A 27,532-nucleotide genomic window follows, 5' to 3' on the forward strand; every position below is an offset into this window, starting at 1 on the left:
TGTTAAAAGGAAATGAACTATTAAGCCATGAAAAGAAGTGGAGAAAAGTTAAGTGCATATTATTAAGTGAAAGAAGTCATATTAAAAAATGCATATTCTATATTATTCCAATTTAATGATACTGTAGAAAAGGCAAAACTATTAAGACAGTAAGATCACTAGTTGTCAAGGGTTGATGAGAGGCAGAGATTAATAGGCAAAGCACAGATTTTAGAGCAGTAAAACTGTATCATACTATAACAGTGGATACATGTAATTACATATTTGTCAAAATTTATAGAATATAAAACACCAAGAGTCAACGCTAATGTAAAATATGGACATTGAGTGACAATGTCAACATAGATTCACTGATGGTAACAAATACACCTCTCTGGTGCAGAATGTTGACAGCAGGGAAGGTTGTGCATATATGGCAAGGAGGTATGTGGGAACTTTGTACTTTCTGCTCAGTTTTGCTGCTACCCTATGACTAATCTAAAATAAATTTTATTAATTAAAAAAGAAACTAGTAGTTTCTAAACATTAAATGAAAAATGACATGGTGAGATTATTAAAATGTTAAGATTTAAGAAATAAAACTTCAGGCAGATCTCTCCCTAGACTGTATAGTCTGAGATGTAATATTCATTTATACAAATAGTTGTGAAATATAATTTTAGCATGTATACATATATTACAAAAGAAGTTGCCTATGAAAACAAAAATGCCTAGGAACAACAAAAAATTATGTATCTCTGTGTATAGTTATAATCTTGGTAGTTTGGGAAGTAATATTAAATAAAAAATAATCACAAGAGATAAATATGTTTTCTTCAATAAAAGACAAAAAAAAAAAAACTAGAGTTTTTCATGTACTGAGAATAGAAATAGCTCCCAACCCCCACTCTGCTCCCTCCATTGAAATGAAACCAAAACTTTTTCTTATCAATATTTAAATAAGGGAAGAGGAAAAACAATTAGATTTGTTTCTTCAAGGTAATTATCAGATACAACATTATGAAGCAGATAAAAAGCTTGATGCTTTGCTAATAAATAGTTTGATCAAGGTAAGAAAATATGAGTCCACATATTTTGAATTTGTTTAGTAGTCTTGAAGCTGCCAATGTTTACCAAATAATAAACTACCATATTCACTAGGAATAAATAAATAACATACAGTGTGTTTCTGGTTGTATTAATTTTAAGACATGGTTCAAAGGCAAAATGTTATATTAAGATAACAGCTATTCATTACAGAGGTTATGAGATAGTCAGAAATAATCATCAGGGATAATCTTTGACCAGAATTCTCTTCGAAACGAAGGAAAGTTACTTTCTGAAAATAAAATTATTTATAATCAAAAATAAATGAAGAAATCAGCTATTCATATCCCATCTTACCAACTTGTTTACTCTATTACAAATGAAGCTACATTGTATTCTAAATCTCCATAAAAATACTCATGCAAGTTTTTTTAAAGGCATGACTTCAATATTATCAAATGTCAGGTATGAAATAATGATGTTTTAAAGATGTGATGATAAAGGGAACTGGCAGTAAAGAATGCATCTCTTCAACCAGTATCAAAAGAAGATACTCTCATTCTGTTGCTGGATATTTTTCAAGATTCAATTTCCTAAATTTGAAGACTAAACATAAAGCTTCAACAACTTGCTGGAAATAGCCCATGAGAATAACCAACAGTTTATTCTAATTCTGTGGATGTCAACCTGACTTTTGTCTGACACCTTGATCTCTAGAGTGGACCTGACTGAATGAACATGAAAGAAGGAGGTCTGCTAATGTCATGTTCCAGTCTTTGAAACAGATATTTCTTACAAGGAAAATTAATAAAGCAGATTTTATTTTTTGAGTTGTATCTTTTAGGAGTTATATAAAGCAGACTTTTTCTTCTCCTGTAGTATAATAATTTCTAGCTAAATAGTAACAGTAGGCTTTTGAAACTTCCATACTTTTCACCAGGAAAAGTGATCCTGGATCCACAGTGCTAGTGCAAATGCAATAACACCTGTGAAACCCTTTCGAGTAGCTGTCTTTCAGGTCTCATTCTGGCTGAATGAGGAGACATCATCAGAGCAAGAAAATACTCAGGCTGCTACCATGATAATCACAAGGTCTAACAAACTAATTCTTATTCACTCTCTAAATCTCTTGAAAGAGAAATTCAAGGCTAGGTCCTTACAGTGTGCCTCCAGCACTGCAGGACAGTTTTTCTGAAATGACTGTCTATGAACTACTGTATCAATGGCACCTGGGATGTTTTGAAACATGCAGTCTTTCCACATGCACACAAATGTTCACTGCAGCACTACTCACAATAGCAAAGACATGAAATCAATATAAATGACTATCAATGATAGATTGGATAAAGAAACTTACCAGAAAGATGTGGAAGTAATATGACTGGACAAAGAAAATGTGGTACATATACACCATGGAATATATGCAGCCTTAAAAATAATGACATCATTTCTTTTGTGGGAACATGGATGAAGCTGGAGGCTATTATCCTTAGCAATCTAAGGCAGAAACCAAATACTCCATGTTCTCACTTTTAAGTGGGAGCTAAATGATAAGAACTTATGAATGTGAAGAAGAAAACAACAGACGCTGTGGTTCACTTGAGCCAGGAGTGTGGCAGGAGAAAGAGAAGCAGAAAAGATAACTATTGGGTATTGGGCTTAATACCTAGGTGAGGAAATAATATGTACAACAAACCCCCATGACATGTGTTTACCCATGTAACAATTCCTCACATATGCTCCCAAACCTAAAATAAAACAAAGAAAAAAAGAAAAATGCAGTCTTTTATTGTATGAAATAACCCTGCTGATAGGTTGAAGTAAGCTGTAATTTTAAAATATAGCCTTCTTTATGCACACTAAAGAATAAGAACCAGTGCATTAAGAAGAAAACAGACTGTCACATGTTATGCTGAAATCAGAGATGCTCCGGTTTAAATTGGAAACTTAAATGAAAAATCTGCAGTTCTAATAATTTGAACACTGTTTTAAATGTTCAAGAAAAAAAGCTTAGTTGCAAACTTTTACAATACTTTATATGTCAATGATATCAGAAGAATTTGCTAAGTACAATAAGAAATATTGTGGCACAGTGGCCATTATATTACAATAATTTGTTCACTGGTTAATATTGTTCACTTATAATAGTAATATTATAAGCTCCCATTTACAAGTGAGAACATGGAGCATTTGGTTTCTGCCTTAGATTGCTAAGGATAATAGCCTCCAGCTTCATCCGTGTTCCCACAAAAGATATGATGTCACTGTTTTTTTTAAGGCTGCGTATATTCCATGGTGTATATGTACCACATTTTCTTTGTCCAGTCATATTGCTTCCACATCTTTCTGGTAAGTTTTTTTTATCCAATCTATCATTGATAGTCACTTATATTGATTTCATGTCTTTGCTATTGTGAGTAGTGCTGCAATGAACATTTGTTTTACATAAAGAGTATGAATGTGGCTTATTTGAAATGTGTGTACATTTCAAATAAGACACATAAGGCACATTCATACTCTTTATGTAAAACAGTATATATTTATGTATATATATATATAGCGAGTATTCATACTCTTTATGTAAAATGTGTGTACATTTCAAATACATAGAGACCCTGGGATTCTATGCAGAATAATTAATGACAAAATGAAGAGTCATTTTAACAAAATTAACATAAGAATTTGTTTCATCAGCAGAATGAACAGATAAATGTATTTTACTACAAGGATATTTTATTTAATAAAACAAATATTTTATACTCCCCCAAAAAAACACAATAAAAACAAATATATTCAAAGATAATATGGAACTATAGGTTTGTTTCTAGTTGTTGTAGCTGTTACTACACAATAGTTGTTCAGATGAAAACTGATACCAGATCAGCAAGGAAAAAAGTAATGACTTTACCATGAAATACTGTATTTTGGACACAGATACTGATATAAATATGACATACAACATTTCAGATCTGGGGAACAATTCTAGACAATGTGAATCAACAGAACTTTAATTTTTACATTAGATATATATTTGATATTATGTTCATCACCTCTATATAAAAAGTTCCCAAATGATTTAGCATTTGGAATTCTTTTGAATGTATATATTTAGCTTGCTTGGGTCTTTGAGACTACAACAGTATCTTGAAATTTGTGATTTATATAATCAGTATTGAGATTGGAGTTGGTGTTTTATCTTAAACATTTTCTTCATGTTATTTACTTATTAAAGAACAATCCACAGAACTGCATAATAGAGCAGCACATGGATTGGCCTCAAGTTCTAAAAGCAGACTTCTAAGAGTCTGTGATGAATATATCAGAAAGTGCTATCACCAGTTGATAAATGTTGGAAATGAAGTATAAGACTACCGTGTGATCTCAACATTAGTTTTTCCAGCTGGGCTCCTCCTAATCAAGGGTTGAACCAATATTTCATTTGCTGAAAACTTCCTGGTGAATATTCTACCACTTAAGAAGCTCTATTAATCATTAGTGAATGAAAGAAATCCCCAAAGGAGATTTCAAACTGAGTCTATGGATTCAGTTTTAAAAAGAGATTTTTCAGTACATCAGCTTTGTCCCTGTTATCACTGGCTAGACATGAAAGTAAGAAGCCAATTGGGAAAATTTATAACTTATCCTTTTGTTGGTATCAAGGGGTTATGTAAAGTTCATTGGAACACACTGCTTAAAGTTTGAATTGATCCTTTGATTAATAAGCCCATATTTTATAGATTTCCAGATTTAAAACCCTTTAGATAAAATAATTTCTTAAATAAAGTATAGGCCAACTGATCTAAATGAAATTTGACAACCAACATTCTTAAGTGAGAATTACTGTAGTACAGAAAAGTTCATTTAAACATAGAAATTATGATAGCCAAATAATTTTTCATACCTATAATATAAATACTATTTTTTACATTATTATTTCTCATTAAATATTTTCTGTAAAACTCTAAAGTACATAAACTTAGCAAAAGCAGTAAAATGTGAATATTTATCTTTACAAATTTGTAATAAAATCTGTCAATGTTTTTTCCCACAAGCATATTTTATTCAATAAACAATACGTGCATGCTTCATGCAAACAAAATGATAAAAAAGATACATTGAAAGATTATTTGAGACATTAAATTTGTTTATGGTTGTTAAAACTGGCAATGTGACAGCTGTTTGGATGGAAAGTGACACCAAATCAGCAAGATAATTCATGTCCTTTTTGCTCAACACCTAACAAAAAAAATCATGGCCTGTAAAGGGCTTGCTCTGAATGGGAAAAGCTAATAATTTTCATTTGTCATCTAGACTTGGCCCATATAATTACTAGGAAAAAATCCACCTAAAAACACCCCATCTGATATTTTCATTATAAATAATATCACCTGTCAAGCAGTGCCTTTTAAATGTAATCAGATTCTTGATTTTGTGTAAGAAGTTTCACTTTAAGATCTAGCTCCTAAGGCCGGGCGCAGTGGCTCATGCCTATAATCCCAGCACTTTGGGAGGCTGAGGCGGGTGGATCACGAGGTCACGAGATCGAGACCATCCTGGTCAACATGGTGAAACCCCGTCTCTACTAAAAATACAAAAACTAGCTGGGCATGGTGGCGCATGCCTGTAATCCCAGCTACTCAGAATGCTGAGGCAGGAGAATTGCCTGAACCCAGGAGGTGGAGGCTGTGGTGAGCCGAGACCGCACCATTGCACTCCAGCCTGGGTAACAAGAGCGAAACTCCGTCTCAAAAAAAAAAAAAAAAAAAAAGATCTAGCTCCTAAAAATTAGGAACCAAAACTTGGAGATTAGGAGTACTTTAAACCCAATGTAAAAAAGAAGGATAGCCCCAGAACTTGAACCACTGCAGGTAAGTGAAAATATTGCTTCTATTTCAGATAAGGGGATCCTACACCCAGCTCCCAAAAGATCTAGAATTACATACAAGGGAATATGCTGGTACTACGTAACCAGAAGGAAAAATAATAAATATTTTTTTCTATTAGGGATATAACATTTCAGTTGGCTGTTTTAGATTATATCATTTTGAAAATTAATGGATATAAATGAAATTTCTCAATTGAACAGATCTCAGTGAAGTGCTACCACACACACACCTGAAATGGACAAACTAAGTGCAGTCTACACAATTCAGTACTGCAGATCAAGCTGTTAAACTCTCTGAGTAAAGAAATAAATGTCCTTTAAAAAATAAAGGAAATATACTCCTTTGTGCCCTTCAGAATTTGTTTCCAAGATCTGAATGGTAATTCTATCATCACCAATTATGCTTCCTTCTGTTCTTTTTAAAATTCTGTCCTTGCATTCAACAAAAGTTAAGGAAACTGGTCTGAGAATTTGTATTCAAGGTGCTGCAAATGTCTCCAGATTGAGAATTGACCATATACATCCAAAGGGTATATGATAAAGATTAATGCATAATGCTAGTAAGGAAAAGTGATTGATATCCTTTCCCCAAGAAATGAAGAGAGCTATCTATCTCTGAGTAAACAAAATGTCAACTTGCTAAAGCAAAAAGGCAGGAGGGAATCCATAAGCTTATTATAAATTGGATAAGAAGAAAAGCCATCTGGACATTTAGGAGGACAGGGATTTTGTGCCCTAAAGATAGCCTGTGTGCTACTTAGTAAGTTTAAAGATCTTATTTATAAGAGAACGAGAGTGGAAGAGTATGTTCTGATTACATGAGTCCTACTAAGGTATTTTTAATTGCCTCCCTGAAATCACACCTGAATGAGTAAAATATTAGAAACTTCCCTAAAATAACCCATGCTTTGAGGCAGTGATCAATTTTCTCTGCTAGAAATAAGAAGTGCCTGGGACAATGCCAGAAATATATACAGAACTAAAAATGTAAACTGCCATTTTTATAACTACAGAATCCCCACTACCCAAAGAGATTATTTCAGAACATAAAATTCTTCTTGTTTTGTCTTTCAGAAGCAAAGCTCTTAAAAAGTAAAAGAAAGCCATGAGAAAAAAATAGTATATGTTTAATATGACTGGGAAAACAATATATATCCCAAGTTAGAAAATATTTCTTATGCTGTTAATATAAAAAGTATAGAAATAGTCTATTTATACATTAACTTCAATATAAACTGAAAATATTAATATTTATTTTTAAAACTGTAAATAAAAGAGTAGAAATAATATCAAGGATATAACCCTATAAAAACCATTTTAAGAGAAAATAGATCCAAAACTAAGAAAATGTAGTCCAGCTATTCAGGAAATGATAAAATATATAAGATTGAAGTATTTTCTATCCAAGGATATAATAAAATGAACAATATTTATTTAATCTTTCCATCTCTGGAAAATTTTATACTTTAGATGTTTTTAGGAATTATTTTTTAGATATTTTGACTTTTTTTAAAAAACTGCATGCAAACATGTTGTATCTAATGTATGCTAATTAATCTCTGCACCTCAATTTTTATATTATCAAAATTTAAAAATTGAAAATGTGTGTATATATATATATATATATATGTGTGTGTGTGTGTGTGTGTGTGTGTGTGTGTGTGTGTGTGTGTCTAATACCATATACATATATATGGTACATATGTTCCCTCCCAGCTCCATTCTGGAAGAATCTATACAATAATTTGGGGCAATTTCCACTGTTGAATTTTAGTCCTTTATAATCCCTGAAATCTAATAAATAAATTTGGTCACTTGTTTCCTAATTTCTTATCAGTTTGCCGATAAAAAATGTCTTCCCCAAATGCTTATTTCTGGTAGACATAATTCTGGACGATGCCAGAATTATATTCAGAACTAAACACATAATCTACCATTTTTATAACCATACATATATTCAAATTTTTTCTACGGTTCATTGAAAGAACAATAGCTAATATTTTCTTAGTGTGCCAGGTGAGAGGCACTCTATAACATGCTTTCATGTGGTAGCATATTTAGCCTTCACCCAGACTGTTAGTGTTGGCTGGTATTCTTGTTTTTTACCTTTTCTAGGCTCTCTTGCAGTAGGTTTGGTGATATGACTAGTTACATAAATGAAACTAGTCAACTGAATGGAATATGAGTGAAGTGATCACTGCCACCTCTGAAAGCCGAGTGGTTATATGTCAGTAGTACCTTTCCTATGGTCCCTTTCTCTCTCTCCTACCACAATCCACTAGCTTAGAAAAGCCAGGTGACACTAAAGTCATATGACACAGGTCTACAAAATGGAAGCAGCCTGAGTTTCTGAGTCTGCCTACATTACACAGGTTGAACCCACATCAAATGGAATGTAACCAAGAAATAATCTTGTATTGAACCACATAGATTTCTGGGTTATTTGTTATGAAGCCTAACCTATATTACCCTATAAGATGAGTACTATTCAAATCATAAGGTATCAAGGCTTTTGTGAATACTTATTTAAAATGAGAATGACAATTAGAGAACCCAACTTGCTGTGAAATAAAGTAATAGAGAGCGAATACTTGGTCTATTCTCTGACACACTGTAAGTACTTGATTTCTCATCTCCCTCCAGTGGTATTTACCAGTATACCCACTTTACATCTGAATCAACTAGCTTCAAACAGAGCCTAACTACATATCTCACCTTAATTTTTTTTGGATATTCCTCCACCAGAGTTATTTTTATTATTTCTCTATGATTTTAAATCTTAGCAAACTTTTGAGGTTTAACTAAAAATGTGCCCCTTTAACCAAGGCAGTTTCTCCTGGTCACACTAAACTGAGGTGATTTTTCCAAATTTCTAAAGCATATGTGTTGCCTACAATAATCATTTGACACTAGTGTTTTATTAGGTACAAAAAAATCTAAGAGTTAAATGTGTAGATTTTGAAGCCAGACTGCATCAGTTAGATTTCCTTATTCCTCTACTTGATAGCTTGATGTAACCTTGGTCAAGTTATTTAGCCTTTATGCGACTCAGTTTTCTCAACTATAAAATGGGATGCAGGGTTACATACATACTGATTTAGGCATACTGTGTAGATTAAATGAGAACAGTGTTGAATATAAAGTGAATGCTATATTAGTGTATTTGATCATTATTATTTTTCATGGTTATCAATCTTGTCATACATTTTGTATCCCTAACATGATTAGAAAAATGACTTGAAATTATGGGTTACATTAAATTTCATTCATAATGTCCAATATGTTAGGACGCTACACACAGAAGTTCACTAAATACTTGGTGATTGAGTAATAGATATATAATCTGGCTAATGTGGTAATGGGAAATAGTAAATTTTTGTTAGCTTACCGAGTTCTAGGAATTGTTCTAAATAAATTATGTAGATTATACCATTCAGTTCCCATAACCACCCCATGAGATGATCATCCTCATTTTACTACTGAGGATTCAGAGACATAAAAATGTTAAATCAGAACTGGGCATGATGGCACACACCTGTTATCCCTGCTACTCAGCAAGCTTTGGTAAAGAAAATGCTTAAGCCCAAGAGTTCAAGGACAACCTGGGCAACACAGAAAGACCCCATATTTAAAAATGAAAATTATGTTACTTGTCCAGGATCATACAGTATGGGGTAGGGATAGAATATCCTTGTTTTAAAATGGCGATTTTCAAACTTTAGCATATATCTGAATTATCAAAAGGGGTTGTTAATGTACAGATTGTTGAACACCATTCCTAAGGTTCTGATTCAGTAAGTGTTGATGGTGTCAAAAATTCTGCATTTCTACCGGTTTTCCAGGTGATGATGAATGATGTCAAGAGTCACACCTTTAGAACCATTATACTAGGTCATACGCTTTCCTCTGTGCTATATGTGAGGAAATATAACACAGCTTAATGTGCATATGGAAAAGATATTTCTAAACAGTAAGTTGACAAATTTTTTTTCTAAAACGTGGAAACATGCCAGATTTCCCTAAATAACAGTGTGCAATTAGAAACTTTTTGGGAAACCAAGCTCTAAAGATAAAAGAAAGAATGGACTTTCTGGGCCAAGATAACTCTTCTAAGATACACAAGATACCAATATGCAGTAAATTACACAGGTGTTTGAGTTGGTGTAAAAATGCTTCTATCTTCTTAACCAAAGACCAAGTAACAAATCCAATTAATCTATACCAGGCATCCCCAAACTATAGGCCCGAGGGCCGCATGCGGCCCCCTGAGGTCATTTATCTGGCCCCCCGCTGCACTTCAGGACATCTTTCACTGGTGGTCAGTAAGAGGAGCACAGTATGTGGCAGCCCTCCAACGGTCTGAGGGACAGTGAACTGGCCCCCTTTGTAAAAAGTTTGGGGACGCCTGATCTAGAAAGAGTGTCAGAGGTTAGCAGTAGCCTCAGACAAGAGTGGGAAGAGAGACTATTCCCCAGACTCTCGTAGCTTGTTCTAGGTACATTAAGTCAGATATAGTACTTTTAAACATAACCAGACATTTAATTATTCTGTAACATATCTTATACTCCTTTAAAGTTGTTAGATCCCAGAGTCTTCCAGGACATAACCACACCTTGCAGAGAAATCAAATCAGGGCAAAGAGTTAACAGCTTTTGCATTAGGATCAGGTGTTACAGCAATTTCTTTTTAGTCTATGTTTTGTCTATAAATGCATTTTCACTGTCTGAACAAGTTGACAAGTTTTTCTGATTTGATTTAAACTCTAATGGTCCCAATACATATTTTGCTACCTTTATTTTCATAAATGTGTGCCTTCCCCTATACTTAGCATGTTTGTATTGCCAAACTTACTTTCCTAAATTATAGCCCTGTTTATGCTTGGCTTGTCCTGCCTTGATGTGCCAGGAAATGACCATATAAAAATATCAAATATACAATAAATAATGTAAAACCATCTCACAAGTGAATGTTTTGAGCATTAAAAAAAGACAAAAGTATAGAATGATCACCAATTCCACAGTGGAAAATTTCACAGTGGACATATGCAAATTATTTCAGTATTCTGATAGGTAATTCACTTAAGCTTGGGCAAATCAATAATGTGTTGTTGATATGTAAGAAAAAGCCATCTAAGGTCAGGGGAAAGAACCAACAGAAACTGAAGGCCAAACTATAGGAACTGACATATGAGATTAGTTTCCACAGCCAAAGTTAAAGGGATACATACAAAACTGGGTGCGGTGGCTCATACCTGTAATCCCACCACTTTAGGAGGCTGAGGTGGGAGGATTTCTTGAGCCCAGGATTTCAAGACCAGCGTGTCTCTGTATACTATAAATCTGGAAAAATACTCAGAAAGTTGGCATCATAGTAGTAGGGCTAAATTACATTAGTCCATAGATTTCTTTGGACCATTCTAACAGAACTTAAAAGCAAGCCTAGAAAGTATTCACTAGTGCCAAGTAACTTAGCTGCTGCACACCAAATACAAAATGGAAGCTATTTAAAGTAATACAATGAAATTAGGCATTGGGAATATAAAATTCAAAATGTCCAGAATATAACCAATACAGATCAGGCACGCAATGAAGCAGAGGAATATGATCCAGAATCAGTGAAAAAAATCAATGCCAGTAGACCTTCAAATGATAGAGATGATGAAAAGAACAGATAAGGATGTTAAAATAATACAACCATTATTAATATTTTCCATATGTTCAATAAGGTTCTAGAAAACATGAGCATGCTTAGAAGATAAATTATAAATGTTTAAGAAATACATACATTTATATAGATGAAAAATATATTTGCAATCAGAAATGAAAAATAGTCTAGATGGGATTGAACACAGAGTAGATATTTAAGCAGAAAATATCAGAGAATTTGAAGACATAGCAATAGAAACTATTCAGAGTGAGTAAGGTACAAAAAGGAGAAAAAAGAATAAGACGTAAAAGAAAACAATAGCAGCAACTTCTGGGATAATTCAAATGGTCTAATATTGTTGAAACTGGAGTCCCACTAAGTAGTGAAAGCAAGAAGAAAACATCTGGAAAAAAAAATGGCCATAAATTTTCCAAATTTTATGAAAATGGCAGATCCAAGAGAATTCATAAATCTCAAGTAAACTAAATGTAACAACACAAAAGAATATCATGATCAAATTGCTGAAAACCAGTGATCAAGAGAAAATTTTGAAATCATCCATAGACAAAGAAAGAAAGACAAGAATGTCAGCAGACATTTCTCATCAGAACCAAGGAAAGCCATAGAGACTGGAGTATTTTCAAAATACTGGGGGAGGGACTTATTGCAAAAAGGGATGAGGTATTTTTTAAGATGATAAAAATGTCCAGTTTTTTACAAAATATTCATACTTACAAAAATGATAAAAATTATGATATGCAAGTTGTCACAAGAGTGATAATTTTTGAAAAAAGCTGGTGGCCATTTTGGGGGAAATAGTGTTAGTATATTATTAGAGGTGTACATGAGAAAACAATTTAAAAATTTTTTTCTATGAAACTTTATTAAAAATTACAAAATATTGCTCTTGGTTTACAATAGGTATTAGGCTTTAGGTATTGCAATATTTTAAAGAGGGGCAAGAATTTACAGATGCTTATAACACAAACTTTTTAACACACCAACCTTCTCTTTTAGGAAAATAAAACCAAATTACTCTCAAAAAGGAAATACTTAAAGTAGGAAGCTATGAAATTTAAATGACTGGCAAAAACAAAAAAATCCTCAACAAATATATTTTCTATAAATACAAAGCCCAAGTTAATATCACACTAAACTTGTAACATAATGAATAGTTTGCATTATAATTTTAATTTCAATTTTGTATTCATTCACATGTGTAAGAAAAGTATTTTAGAATAAAAATATTTTTAAAACTACTTTTACAAAACTTTTTTGGTTTAAACTAACTTTAAGTTTTTAATTAACTTTTCCCAGGTAATTGTTATTCATAGGACAATTTTTATCAAATTGTTTTTTCTGCAACTATAATAAAGGATATTCATGGGGTGCAACAATGCTTCTTTACCTCCAGTTTGTTTCCTGAAGAAGTGGGTTTCCGGTAAGAGACAATTCACGGAGAAAACAGCATGCATCAAACCACTTGATGGCACTTGTAAGGTCTACAGAAAATAAATAACATCATTTGGAAAGGCATCAAAGATTTAGAACAAATATCATACATCTATGACCATTGTATTTACTGGTTAGCTATTAAACAAAAGCAGTATTTCATTTCTTCTGCAGAATACTATATGCTTTTTAAAGATGACTACACTGAGTTAAAAACATAGACTATTGTCAGTATATATGTTTCTACCATTTAGCAGCTGTGTGAACTTTATGGAAATCTGCTTCACAATTCAGGTTCACATCTGTCTCACAGGGTGAGGATTAAATGAGATAAAAATCTGAAGAAGTGAAATATAAAGTAATAGTTAAGTGGTAAAATTAAATATATACCTAAATAGAATTACATGAACCTTTTTACCGTTAAATATAGGCCGGGAGCATGGCTCATGCCTGTAATCCCAGCACTTTGGGAGGCTGAGGAGGGCAGATCACCTGAGGTTGGGAGTTCGAGACTAGCCTGACTAACCTGTTGAAACCTCATCTCCACTAAAAATACAAAATAAGCTGGATGCGGTGGCACATGCCTGTAATCCCAGCTACTCAGAAAGCTGAGGCAGGAGAATCGCTTGAACCCAGGAGGTGGAGGTTGCAGTAAGCCAAGATTGCACCATTGCACTTTAGCCTGAGCAACAAGAGCAAAACTCCATCTCAAAATTAAAAAAAAAAAAAAAGTAATATAGCAGAAAAATCTGGGGTACATTACAGAGAAATTTATATTGAATTGTTTTCCCACAGAAAATAACCATAAAACTGGACTATCATTCTATCTATCCACCCATCCATCCATGTATTGCACTTGTTTTCAAGCCTTACTCAGAGAAGGAAAACACACAGGTGAGCTTGCAATCACAGTGGTTTTCTATACAAATTCACAAAGTGGAGCACAACCAAAGGCTGTTTTGCTGAGCTGAAGAGGCAAAGATTAAAACTGAGGCTGAAATTTGTGGGGAAAAGTACAGAGAAGCTGTATTTGTGTATGCTGGGAGCAGGACAAAGTCCATATGGGGATCTACCATAGATCCTTGGAAAAGTACTAGGTGTTACACAGGCAGGAAAAAGCTCTGCATAATATACCAGAGATCATCTGCCCTAGGGATAAAAGCTGAAAGTTGATTCTAAAGTTCATGCAGCAATACAAGATACTGGAGTTGCAGCCCAGCCAACAGGAGACTTAATTGAGCATTTCAGAGATTTGGCTAGAATCCGGGACTATGCATCAGGCTTGAAGGCTATGTCCTGGGGTAGGGAGATGCACTAAGAGTTGAAAACTAAAATGACCTGTTCTAAAATAGAACAAAACTAAGCCCAGCAGGAACAAAATAATTCATCATTAATTTAATTTTCTGCAAGAATAAAAGTTAACATCCTTTAATGGAAGACAGCAACACCCTAACATACTGAAATATCTACAATGTTCTATGTAGAATTACCCACAATGTTCAAAATATAATTAAAATTTACAGACATCCAAATAGATAGAAAAAAAACCCATAGTTACGAGAAAAGCAATTAATGAAAACACATCCCAAAGAAAACCAAATGTAAAGCAATGTTTGCACAATGATGGCAAAGTAATTCAATTATGAAAAAAAGCTTGTTCAATCAGTGTGGCTGGAACAACTGGATATCCATATAAAAAAATGAACTCAACCTCTATTTCACACCATACATAAAAATTAATCTGACATGGATTATAGGCCTAACAGTAAAAATGAAAAGTACAAAAGCTTCTAGAATAAAGCATAATTATCTTCTCAATCTGGAAATGAAAGACTTATTACAAAGGACACACAAAAATAACCATAAAATTAAAAATATCTACTCATATAACTACACCATTTAGAAAATTGATAACTAAAATAGGGGCTATAAGAAAATATTTATAAGACAATGATGTCCAGAATATGTAAATATTTTTATAAGTCAGTAAGAAAAATAAAAATAACCAAATTTTCAAAATGGATAAACATTTGAATAGACACAACAAAAGAGGTTGCAAAAATCACCAATAAACACTTGTAAAGAGGTTCAACATTTTTATTCATCAAGTCAATGCAAACTACAACCACAATGAGATAACATAGTAAATTGTTAACCACTCTCAGGAATGGAGCAATTATAACTCTCATTCCTGGTGGGGTTGTAAAATGTTCCAACTTCTTTGGAAAATAATGTGTCAGTTTCTTTAAGAGCTATACCTGCTCTATTATTCAACAATTACACCTTTACACATTTTACCCAAGAGAACAGAAAACTTATGTCTGCAAAAATATTCATACAGGAACCATAGGAACTTTGTATTCATAAGCCCCAAACCAGAAACAATCAAAGTATGTTCAACAGGGGAATGGATAAACAAATTGTGATAAATTCATACAATAAATTACACTTCAGAAAAATAAATCCATTAATAAATATATAAAGTAGTGGAATGTAGGATGAATATCACACAGATGAAACTACGGAAAAAAGGAATGTACTGTTTGATCCTATTAATATAAAGATAAAATTAATCTGTGGTGACAAATTCAGACTGTGCCTGCCTCTAGGAATGGACTGACTGGGATTGAGAATGGGACTGAGGAAATTTTGAGGAAAGTAGTCAATTCAAGTCATGATTCTTTAATAAACTTTTAATGGGTGACTACCCTATACCTGTTAGAAAGGTACACTGTTTACTCATCTTCATTAGGCTATTCATTTTATAAGTAAAAGATATATGACTTTTAAATAAAAACGTAATTGTGGCTTAGGCTAGGCCTACCAGAAAGATATGGAAATAATATGACTGTAAAAGTGAAAAGAAAATTTCAAGTGAATTATTTCAGCAGCTTTATTTTACAGGTTTATTAGATGGTAACTTATGCATTTAAAACAACCCCTTATCCTATTTGAAACAGAAAGTAAAAGTCTATTATTTAAAGTATATATGTATAGCATATGATGCTAAACTTACCAGAAAGACAATTGTGGCTGACATCTAGTTTTTCCAATGAAACAAAATGAAAAAGTGGTACAATTTTTGCTAAACTGAAAACAAAAACATAAACATCATCAAAATTCTAAATTGGAATGTCCTTAATGTAACCATTCTAACTATACAACAATACATTTATATAATACAATGATATGATTAAATACACTTTATGCAATTTTATATATACAATTATAATTGTACAATACAATTATAGCATTTGCTAACAGTGCTTTTAAAAATGCAGTATTTAGAGACTTCTAATTATTTATGATGGAAGATTTCTATCTGTTTTTTGAAAGACATTGTGAGATTACTATTTTCAAACACAAAAATCATGGACTTTGATGTGTATTTTCCATTTAAATAAGAATAAGTGGGTTTTTGTTCTAATTATGTTATTTTGTATTCATATAAGGCCAAATTCACAAAGAATTTATGTTATTTGTATTTTTCCCACGTGAAATACGTAAGCTAAATCTTTAAGGTAGAAACTAAATATCACTTATTACCACTTTTCAACAGGAGAACTGACTAGTCACAGTTTTGTTTTCAAATTTTTTTCTTTACTAATTGAAAGTATTAGAGTACTGTAAGTAACCAAAATTAAACTGGACTTACTTTTAAATTGGAAATATACTCAATATATTAAAAAATGAGTCTAAAAACAGAATAATATAAAATGTTTTACCTCAATAGAATGGACTTAAACTTAGCCAGAATACATTGATATTTAAAATTAATATAATTATGCATATAAAATCTAATAATAAATCTTCCTCCTACATTTAAAGGTTTTCATTGTTTTCTAAGTTATAATTGTTATCAAAAACCCATATTCAAACAAAAACTGTGATATTCAAAATACCCATGTCATTGGAAACAAAAGCTATAAAGGGTAAATTAACTCGTTGGATTTGCATTGCAACTAGGAATATTCTACCCTTACTCTGTAACGTAATATCACATTACCTGTAGCTATTTGGAAATTAAAATTGAGCCAGCTCACCTGAATCTTTAAGCAAGATAAAAATTCATTTGTAAAACATATATACATATATATATATATATGTATCACAATTAGAAAAGTCTTCTGAATTAATCCCCACTATAAAATGTCGGAATTCCATAACTGTTCAAAATATCATTTGGCTCTGGTACAAAATAAGTATGCACTAATTTTCACTTTTATTGCTTTCGTGTTTTTTATTTTCTCTTTCCAGTTGTCTTGGAAGTATCCTTTACTTCTTTTTTTCTACAAATTCCCTGCCATAGAAAACAACACCACCACCACCAACGAAAAAATAATCTATTATTTTTATATTCTCAGATAAGAAGGTCACAAAGTAACACTGTGACTGGAAGCATCATGGGGTTTGGCACAAGATTAACCCTTGTATTGACCTTCACTTCTCTCTTGTACTACCCCTTTCTGCATTAGCAGAGAGAAAGAAGATATTCTACTGATGAAAAAGTAGATTATATAATGAAGCTGGGAGAACATCTCTCTAAATGTTGTCAATCCTAAATATACAATATTACCATTTACATTAAACATATAAGATTCCACTTCTTAAAAGCAGCGTCCAGGAGAAAATTATCTAAGGTAATAAAAGTGAGAAAATATTGGCCATTACATACTCTGAATTATTTGTACATATACTCCATAACAGTGAAATTTACTGAAATCTCACATGGATATTGAAGAAAAGAAAGAAAAAAAGCTCAAAGGAAGGGAAAAGGGGTGGAGATAGATGGAGGGATAGAGGAACTTCAAGCTTTATCTATACATAGTGAGTGTGTATATATATATATATATATATAATTACATTATATATATAAATTATTTAGTAAAAATAAAATTTTAATAAATTTACTTATTTAACAAGAATATTCTTTTTGGGCTCTACCTTTAATGTGTTTCTAATACTAACTCTTCACCCTTCTAGTGAAAGGATTTTGAAATATTAGTAGTAATGACATACTAAATCCTTCAGAATACAGTTTTTCTTTTCCTTTTTCAGAATATCTCATATTTTTAGCCAATAAGTTATATGGTGACATATAGGTTACAAAAAGACCTCAAGTGAAAATAACTAATAAAATTTTTAGAATTAAAAATCAATAAATATTTCAAAAATAAGTCAAAGAAATATCTACTTTGACAAATTCTTTTTGTAATATTGAAATTAATATTTTCAGATAACCATGCTGTTAAAATCATGTTTGTTTTCTTCTTCTGAAATTTCAATCAAGAAAACTGGCTACTCATTCACTTTTATAACTATTCATTAGGATGGTAGAAACTTAATAGTATAATCTTCTTTTAAAAAAAAAACCTCTAGAACTTTTCCTTTCACTAACATTCGGTGTATATTTTTTTCCAAGAAAATTCAAACCAGAAAGACAAAGGACATTAGTGAAAACCTAATACCATTTGACCTTGTCACATTAGCCCTGGGCATTAAAAAGATATAAATTTCAAAGACGACAAAAAGCAAATGATTTGTACAATGAACAGCCAATGGGTAATAGTTTCCACTTTCTGCTCCTACTTAAGAGTCTCATTGGAAGTAAAAAGGCTTATAAAGCAAGAGAGTCATCTAGTTAGAACTCCACTGAGTCAAACTTAAAACAGTCACATGTCTAAATGAAAATTTAAAACAGAAGTCAGGATGAAACAATTATTTCAAACAATATATACTAAGTATCATTCTTTGTATATATTCCATTTGTTGGGGAAGAAAGGCATATTGACACATAGTCTTCCTCGTGATGAAAATATCAAAAATTAAAGGAAATTATATATAATTTAAAATCCCTATAAAACACAAATCCAAGTATCACATTTTTAAAATTCTTCTCCTTTTCCTCTTGGATCATCATTAAAATCCCATAAAATAGGTAAGGTAGGCATTATCACTTTTACATGTGAGAAAAAACTGAAGCTCAGATAGTGAGGGCAGAGTTGCTCAATATCCACTGTTCAAGTTATTGGTTCAATATGCAAACACAGATTTGCTGACTCAGTTTTATCAAACCTAATGCAGGTCTAAAAATATCAATTAACATGTAAGAGTTTAATTTAAAATAGATAATTTCCACAATTAATGAAAATAGACTTGTGAAATAGCCTAAAGTTGAAGACTATTTTTACACTATGATATTACAAAATCATTTTAGTATTCTACATATCCATTGCTATCAATGACATTTCCCTGATGCTCTTGGACCTTCTCCCTTCATCCTCTCAAAAATGGTAGAAGGTTACATGTACAAAGAGCTCTGAGAGACCCAGAAGAAATATACTCCAATATCAGTGACAGTATTTTTTTTTACTGCATTTTAGGTTTTGGGGTACATGTGAAGAACATGCAAGATTGTTGCATAGGTACACACATGGCAGTATGGTTTGCTACCTTCCTTCCCCTCACCTGTATCTGTCATTTCTTATTTAAAATTTCAAAATCACATATATTATATAATAATTTTACTTTTTGGTATAGATGAGTTTAAAAAATTAAGTTCTTTTATGTCAAAATACTCTGTGGGGGTAAGGATATATATTACTCATTTTTCTATCCCCCAAATGGTAAATCCCATCTCAATACTCAAAGATTTTAAGATTAGGCAAAGAAAATTACAAATAGAAAACATTTGGATGAATAATTTTAATTATCATGATTAATTCTAACAAAATTTAATTCTCTAGTTTATATAAGTGCCATTTTATCAGCTCAATATGCATAAGCCATATCATACTGATAGAGCAAAAGTCTATCAGCTAGTATTAAATTTAATTTTTAGAAATAAACTGTCTTTGATAATTTAAATTGCCTAAAGAAATTAAAGGCATTATTTGTCAAAAACTTTTATTGAGTTTCTTTAAAATCTCTTTAAATATTTTATTCTCATTAATGTGGCTTGAGATTCACTTCAATGAAATATGTTAGGTATGTCTATTCCTCAATACCTTATTGCATATGTCCAAAACATAGCTGAATATTTCATTTTGAAAGTATATTTCTTACCTGGAAAATATTCTGAAAAGATCCAATGAGTTTGTGAATTGCCTAAATTACTTATACAGTATTATCTGATGGTGCTGGTTTTGGGAACAAATGTCCTATTAAACTCAAGTCAAATTTTAAATTTAAGATTGGATTAAAATAATTTGAGGAGATTTTTGAATACAGATTTGGTTTTCAATGCCAAAGTTTAATAGATGGAAGTTAAGTCATTTAGTATATACCTGCTTAAAAGATGAACATTATTGTGGAAGAGACTGAGAGATGATTTTATATGTTTTGGGGGAAAATAGGTATATATGTAAAAATTATATTGTCCTTATTCATGTGTTCTGTGAGCACTGTATAACTTAAAAAAAACAATTTCTTGTTTAAGGTTGTTTCTTTCCCCTACTCCTTGTGCCTTTGATGAAGAATTAATTATATTAGAGTGAATAGATTTCAATGAAATATTAAGCAGAAGACAAATACATATATTGCGCTCCTGTTTTGGTTTAGCCAGTTATTCTCAGCAAAGATCCAGATGTCTGGTGGTCTCAAATAGATCTCTGAAGCAGGTACTCATTTCAATTTAATGTTAAGGTATTTTTTTTAAGTGTTACTTTATATCCTTAGGGAAATCAAATTTAAATCCATCCTAACAGTTACAAAAAGACATGCAAGTTGAGAGCAAATTAAAAATTGTCCTTTCAGGACTTAATAAGTACCATTTGAGAGAATGAAACATCCTTCTGAATTAAATTAACTATCTCCTGTATTTTCCAAGGACTATGCTCTTTATAAACATAAACAAACAAATCTGCCCTGAGAGATTTCTGCAAGTACATCTGTGAAAAGAAGTAAAATTAGAAAGATAAATGGACAATTAAAATTCGACTAAAATTTTAGGGTATGCCAAGAAATCATTTTAATTTTTAAAAATTTTATATTATCTTTGTAATTTATATACTAATTTATTTTAATATGCTCTCATTGAATTATTAGAGAATCCTAATTTTTATGGTAGTTTATAAACATCACACATTTATTTTAAACAATCATTCACTGGATTTATTTCATATGTAAAGTATGTCTTTACCTGTTTTGAGAGATAGTAAGAGTCTGTAATAAAGGCAGCCAGTACGAAGAGAATGCTTCCACAGTTGAAATGCTGTTATCATCCAAGTGCAATTCTCTTAGTAAAACATGATTCTCCAAGGATGGAAGCTATATTTAAATTTGGTTCATAAGTTTATATTAAGCAAAATACTTTATCATTTCACCCAATTAAAAAATATAAAACCTTCCAAAACTAACAACAAATACATTCTGAATAAACTGCATATCATAAAGTGTAATAGACTTTTACAACATGAATAAAGTTTCAATTAATTAACTTTATAATATTTAATAGTCTTGATAAAGGTTACTTCATGGTGAGAAATAAAATAACAAAAAAGTTACTCAAAATTGCTTTTAAAATGTGATTGGCATTTCTATCAAAAGAAAAATGTTGCATTAATCATAGAAATCAATTAATTCAAAGCAATTACCTCAATCAGATAATTTCCCTGTAACTTCAATATTTGGAGCAATCCACAATTTTCAATGCCCTCAACATCAGTAAGATGATTATGGGAGCAATCTAGGTATACAATGGTAGGTGTATCACAAAGACCTTTTGTACTAATTAACTGATTATGGTCCAAAATTAGTTGTTGAAGATTTTTCAAAGATTCTAAACCACCTACAAGAAAAAAGTTGTAAGATTACCTATGTCATACAGTCTTCCAGACTTTAGGGGAATTTTTCCTTTTTTTAAAAAAAAAATAATAGCAACTTCGCATTTCTCAATATCATTAACTACAAGTGAGGACTCCGTCCAAATTCCTGGTGAAACATATCTTGTAAACTGTTACTATTTAAATTGGCATCTGGGTGACATATTTTTGAAAGACATAATTATCTATCAATTGAAAATTGCACACAGTACTAAAAGGCATACTCTGGGAATGAATGCTTTATATTCAAATAAGAATGGAACAAGGGATAAACACAAGGACTTGTTTCTTAAAATAATAGTTTTCCATTCTTTCTAGAGCCTTTGATTTTTGAATCCTTGCTTCAGGTTGCATGCATAACATTAGAATGACATTTTTCCTCCTACGTAAATACCTACCTTAGATTCCCAAATGAAGTACGTAAAATCATATCAGAACGAATGAATTAGCAGCTATTCTTCAGGTATTTCAATATTGTTGTAAGGGACCTCCTCTTTGACCAGAGAAACTTAAAACCAGTATAATACTATCTAAAAAATATTAGATGAGCCTTAGAAGCTATAACTCAGTGGTCACAAGGAAAAAAACTGAGAAAGTTGTTTAAATCAGCCATCAGGAGTTCGCATGAGAAAAATATGCTGAACAAGTCTGTAAAAGTTTCATGGAAGATATTACAAATCTAGAAAATGTTCTTTAAATTAGAGATTAGATTATTCATCTTTTCTGTGGGTGTTACTCTGTTAGTTAAAAGAAGCAATTCTAGAAACTGGATATAAAGTTTTAAGTTCTTAAGTAAGCACTAGTAAGCAGAATGTCTTCAGTGAAAACTATACACATGAGTCCCTGAGTTTACATTTTGGAGCAATGTGCTTCATTCTGTTTTTCCTGTCAAACTCCTACAAAGTAGTTTTACTAAATTAAATGTTGACACGAACATGAGTTTTTGTTTAATCAAAAAAGGTTACTTGATAATAAATTGAAATACACAATCTTCAAAATTAATATGTCTAAAAATTGATATCTGGAATTTATGAAATATATTTATCCTGAGGGAATTTAGAACATCTAACCCAAGATTTATTTTGATTATACATAAATTCACAAAATAAAAGGGTGAACAGTCTGCTTTTAATAAATGAATAAATGAATGAATATTATGAAATCTTGTAAGAAACTTTAATTCAGCATATATTTAAAAATTCAGATAATGCAATAGGATACTAGGTGCACTACAAACTATTTTACAAAGATACATTTCGAGATATATCTTAAATAAATTTCAAGATTACAGTATCTCTAACAGTTTGAGTGAAATAAAGTAACTTAATGTTATATATATAATTTCTTATAAAATGTTTTATGTGAAAAAGTAAATTTTCCTACAATGAGAAATAAATCATGTAATATCAAATAAAGCAGGAAATGCTTAATAGGCTTATAGAAGAAAAAACAAACTGAAATCCAAATTCAGGCTGTCCTCTTACATTTTTAAATTTTGAAACTATGATTGATGTAAATGATATTTTCCTGTAATGTAAAATAGCAATATGACTTAGAGAAAATTGCTATCTATTATTATCTGGGAATAAATGTTTCTGCCTTATCAAAAATTTGACTGAGTTAAAATAACAGACCAATTCTTTATTATAAATAGTTTATTATCTATTGTAATAAATATATATTGGCTGTCATGTAATTTAAGGTCCGCTAAAACAGAAAATGTATTGAAATTCTGTAAGCCTTACAATCATATTTGATGAGCCTCAATTAATCCACTGAAGCAGATAGCCCAGGGAAAAGAAAATACCAATTAATACAGATTAGTAGTCGTGTAAAATGAAATGTCCTTTATTAAATATTTAAATGTCTTAAGCAATGTACTTTTATAGGCTTAATGTTTTTTTTAACCATACACATAGTTCTTAAGTTTTCCAGAACTAATCTGAAATAGAAATTTCTATTAACTCATTTGGAATGAAGAACATATTTGTGAGACTTTTCACCGGTTATCCAAGAAGAGAACCAAGAATGAAACATTAGGTTACATAATGAGGAAAGGTGCAGGATTCGGCTAAGAAAGCAGATAAAGCAGGAGAACAACTGGGAGGAGAAACAAGAAAAAGGCAAACAGAATTCTGCAATGAAGAAAGTTGTAAGTAAGAATAAATATATAATAGTATACAATTATAAAATTGTATTATGAAAGGCATTTTTATTTATACGAAATTATATACAGTCCGCAGTATCAGGTATAGTTCACAAAGGAATCAGGTCAGTGTTTCGACAGTGATGAAACAGCTTACTAGAGGCCTTAAAGGATGAAAACCACAGTGCAGTAGAAGTGGAGACAATAATTGTAGACTACTTTTTATATTTTTTATAATGAAGAGAAGGTTCTCCAAAGCCTTGAAGATGCCTACATGACCCTCCATGACCTCCCTCTCACAATCTCGCTGAACTCATCCTCTACTACTGTCTCCTTTTCTTAGTTCATTCTAACTTGCTGGTCTCCTTGCTTTTCCTCATACTTGCTACATGTGCTTCCACCGTAGGGCTGTACATGTTAAAAACAACCATCAGTGTGCCACATATTAGTCTAGAAGGACTTAATAAGAATTATCTGCTAATATCAAATTTTTAAAGACATCATAATTTTCAATCAATGTACAAAGAAGGTACAATGAACCTATTCGGCATTCCTTTAGAGATTCCAATCTGGTGGAATAACCATGATTTCAAGCCTCAGAATATTAAGAAATATTTTACCTAGCATTTCTACTTTTATGAATTCACAACACAGTGATACATCAATATAAATGAATATATAATGATGTTCTTGCCTGTATTATTTAAATGCAAAAAATGGAGACAAATCAAATATCCATCAGTAAGGGAACAATTAAATTATGGAGTATATTCAAAATGAATATTTATAGTCTTCAATGTGTATAAGCACTAAAATGAAAGAATGTCCATGATATATTACTGTATGTAAAACCTAAGTTGCATGCATAAACTTTTAGCTATTGAGTAAACCTAAATTTAAATATATACATGAATCTTAATATAAATCTACATATCTCTCATTGTATTGCATAGGACAAGGTCTAGGATGATTCACAAACAATTGTTAACAGTGGTCACTCCTACAAAATGAGAGAAAGGAGGTAAGCAGAAAGATAAAGTTTCACCGCTTATTCTGTACACTTCTCTTTTTTAATATTTTTAAAATGAGAATTAACTTCTTGTGTAGTTTAAAAAAAAAACCACACAGTATATTTGGGAAAAGAATAAGTATTGAAAAGAACTGTTATTTTGTATTGAATTCTGACCACTATCAGCACCACCACCAACAGCAGCAAAACATGATGATTGAACTGAACGATTCAAAAATTTAGAAAAACCTGATGCTATTCTCTATTGCATGATTTTATTACATGGCCAAAGTGGGAGAATCCTCTACATAGAAAGGCATATAGATTTTAAGATGAAAGATTTAAAGAAAATTCAGCAAAAATATTTTTAAAAGATTGAGTTTGGTCTCTAAAACGCTGGTCTAACTATGACGGTGAGAAGAGAGGTGCATTTAAGAAAGGCAAACTTTTATTATACAATTTAAGTCAGCCTAGTCTTTTCTTAAAAAGGAAATTATCTAAAATATGTGAAACTGAGGTCTGCAAACTATTTGAGTGACCTTGGAAGTAAATTTTTTATTCTTTTTCAGCCTTAAGAATATGACAGTCCTGATTGACAGCTACAAAATGAAACCTCACAAGAGACCCTGAGCCAGAACCACACAGCTAATTAAGGCATTCTCAGATTTCTTTCAGAAAATGCTAGGTAATAAATATTTGTTGCTTAGGTTTGGGGTAATTTGCTTGACAGCAATATATGAGGAAAACAATATGTATTCTCTGTTCTGAAAAAAATGTGACTCAAGAAAGACAAAATGTTGAAAATACTTTGGGCTATAGAAGGACATTTTTAAAAATTTAATATGACTTGAGTCCAAAGATATTAAAACAACAGATTTAGGTAAGCAAATGTACCAAAGTAACACCATGACAAAGATAATAAATAATTTAGAAACAACATATATGGAACAGAGAGCTAGGAACTGAGTTGTCGACAAAGAGGAGATAATCACACTGGGAATTAAGAGTGAAAAAGCGGACAAAGAAAAGACATAGGCTAAATCAACTAAATAATAACATGCATGAATAAAAGACAAATACAACCAAAATATGAATCACTTATAACTAAAAAATAAAACCAAACCAAAACGTTTTCCAACTATGTATAAATCAAAATTTTACAGGAATAAATAAAAAATTTAATCCATAGTTTGAAAAGTATATTGCTTTCCAAAGAAAACTTTTATGAATGTGTTGACAATAAAATGTTTACTAATTAAATTACTATTTAAGGACAAAGAAAATAGTACTTGAATATAAAGAAAGAAATCAATCATGAGGAGAGAAATATTCAGTTAGCCTCAAGAATTACCACAGCAACACACAATAACATTTATGCAATGTAGCAATGACCATGAAGTACCAAGTGAAAGTGTGACCTAAAAATAGAATGCACAGCTACATTCTCATTCAGGTATAAAGGCAACTGACAGATATTCTCAAACATGAAAGAATTCCAAAAATACGGCATCCATTAGACCACATTTGGAAAATAAGTTTTATAAAGAGCTCGACTACACTACGTAATTCAGACAAGCAAGAAATAAAAAGGCCAGTTATCATACTGACTCAATTTCATACAGATCTAATGCTGCTATAGGTCAGAGCTAGAGTTAAAGACACATAGCACAGTGACCCTGCCCTCCTGAAACATTTCACCTAAAACCCAAAGCCTTCTGTAAACCCAACCCCCACAGGCCTGTGATAGTCCCTTGGGTTTCCACCACCTAAGTGTGCTGCCTGCCACTGACTGAGAGCATGGCTTCAGACCTAGGGACCATCCTTCATCCCCAATCACAATCAGCACCTGAACTCTGGGCTAGCCTGACTCCATTACAGCCTCTTCGGGACTTATATGCATTGTTCAGAGGGCTATCTAGAGGCTTTGGAATGGGTAATGTACTTACACCAGTCCAACTCCTCTGGCCCCTGACTACTTCCCCCAGGGTCTGATGTCAGGCAACACAACCAGTTAAGACCACCACAACCAACACTTACTGTCATGTGCCCAAAGGTAGACCCCTCGTTTGCGAAGAAGCAAAAGGCTGACACACTGGAGAACAGGTGAGCAATAAAGCTGTCTGTATCAGGCTGAGTGATGATGTTATGCTCAGAAACCACACCAATGGAGAGTTACAAAACATGTTTCTCATGATACTCAACCACATGATACTGCTTCTCCATGAGGGCTCTACCCCTGCTACAAACTTCTGCCTGAATATCTAGGCATTTCCATACATCCTCTGAAATCTAAGTGGAGGTTCCCAAACCTCAATTCATGGCCTCTGTGCAACTACAGGCCCAACACCACATGTAAGACACCAAGGCTGGGGACTTGCACTCTGAAGCAACAGCCTAAGCTGTATGTTGGTCCCTTTTAGTCATGGCTGGGACAAGGGTATCAAGTCCCGAGTCTGCACAAAGCAGTAAGGCCCTGGGTCTGACCCACAAAACCATTTTTCCCTTCCAGGCCTCCAGGACTGTGATAGGAAGGCCTTCCTTGAAGA

The 27,532-nt window shown here is 32.1% G+C and overlaps 1 protein-coding gene across 9 annotated transcripts in view; it reads right to left on the reverse strand.

Annotated features, from left to right (window-relative positions):
* The window catches only part of LRRIQ1 (leucine rich repeats and IQ motif containing 1), a 211,797-nt gene that overhangs the window by 143,550 nt on the left and 40,715 nt on the right, over nt 1–27,532 (reverse strand). For all 9 annotated transcript variants that reach the window (XR_012518399.1, XM_074402468.1, XM_074402469.1 and 6 more), the window contains 4 exons: nt 21,604–21,797; nt 21,150–21,277; nt 16,026–16,099; nt 12,966–13,059 (listed from right to left, as the gene is read on the reverse strand). Coding sequence is in view for 8 of the 9 variants with exons in the window: in XM_074402468.1 (XP_074258569.1) it covers nt 12,966–13,059; nt 16,026–16,099; nt 21,150–21,277; nt 21,604–21,797 (490 nt within the window). In the remaining variant the exon portion in view is untranslated. The remainder of the gene's footprint in view (nt 1–12,965; nt 13,060–16,025; nt 16,100–21,149; nt 21,278–21,603; nt 21,798–27,532) is intronic.

Source organism: Saimiri boliviensis, chromosome 7 (genome assembly GCF_048565385.1).
Source record: "Saimiri boliviensis isolate mSaiBol1 chromosome 7, mSaiBol1.pri, whole genome shotgun sequence".
Lineage (NCBI taxonomy): Eukaryota > Metazoa > Chordata > Mammalia > Primates > Cebidae > Saimiri > Saimiri boliviensis.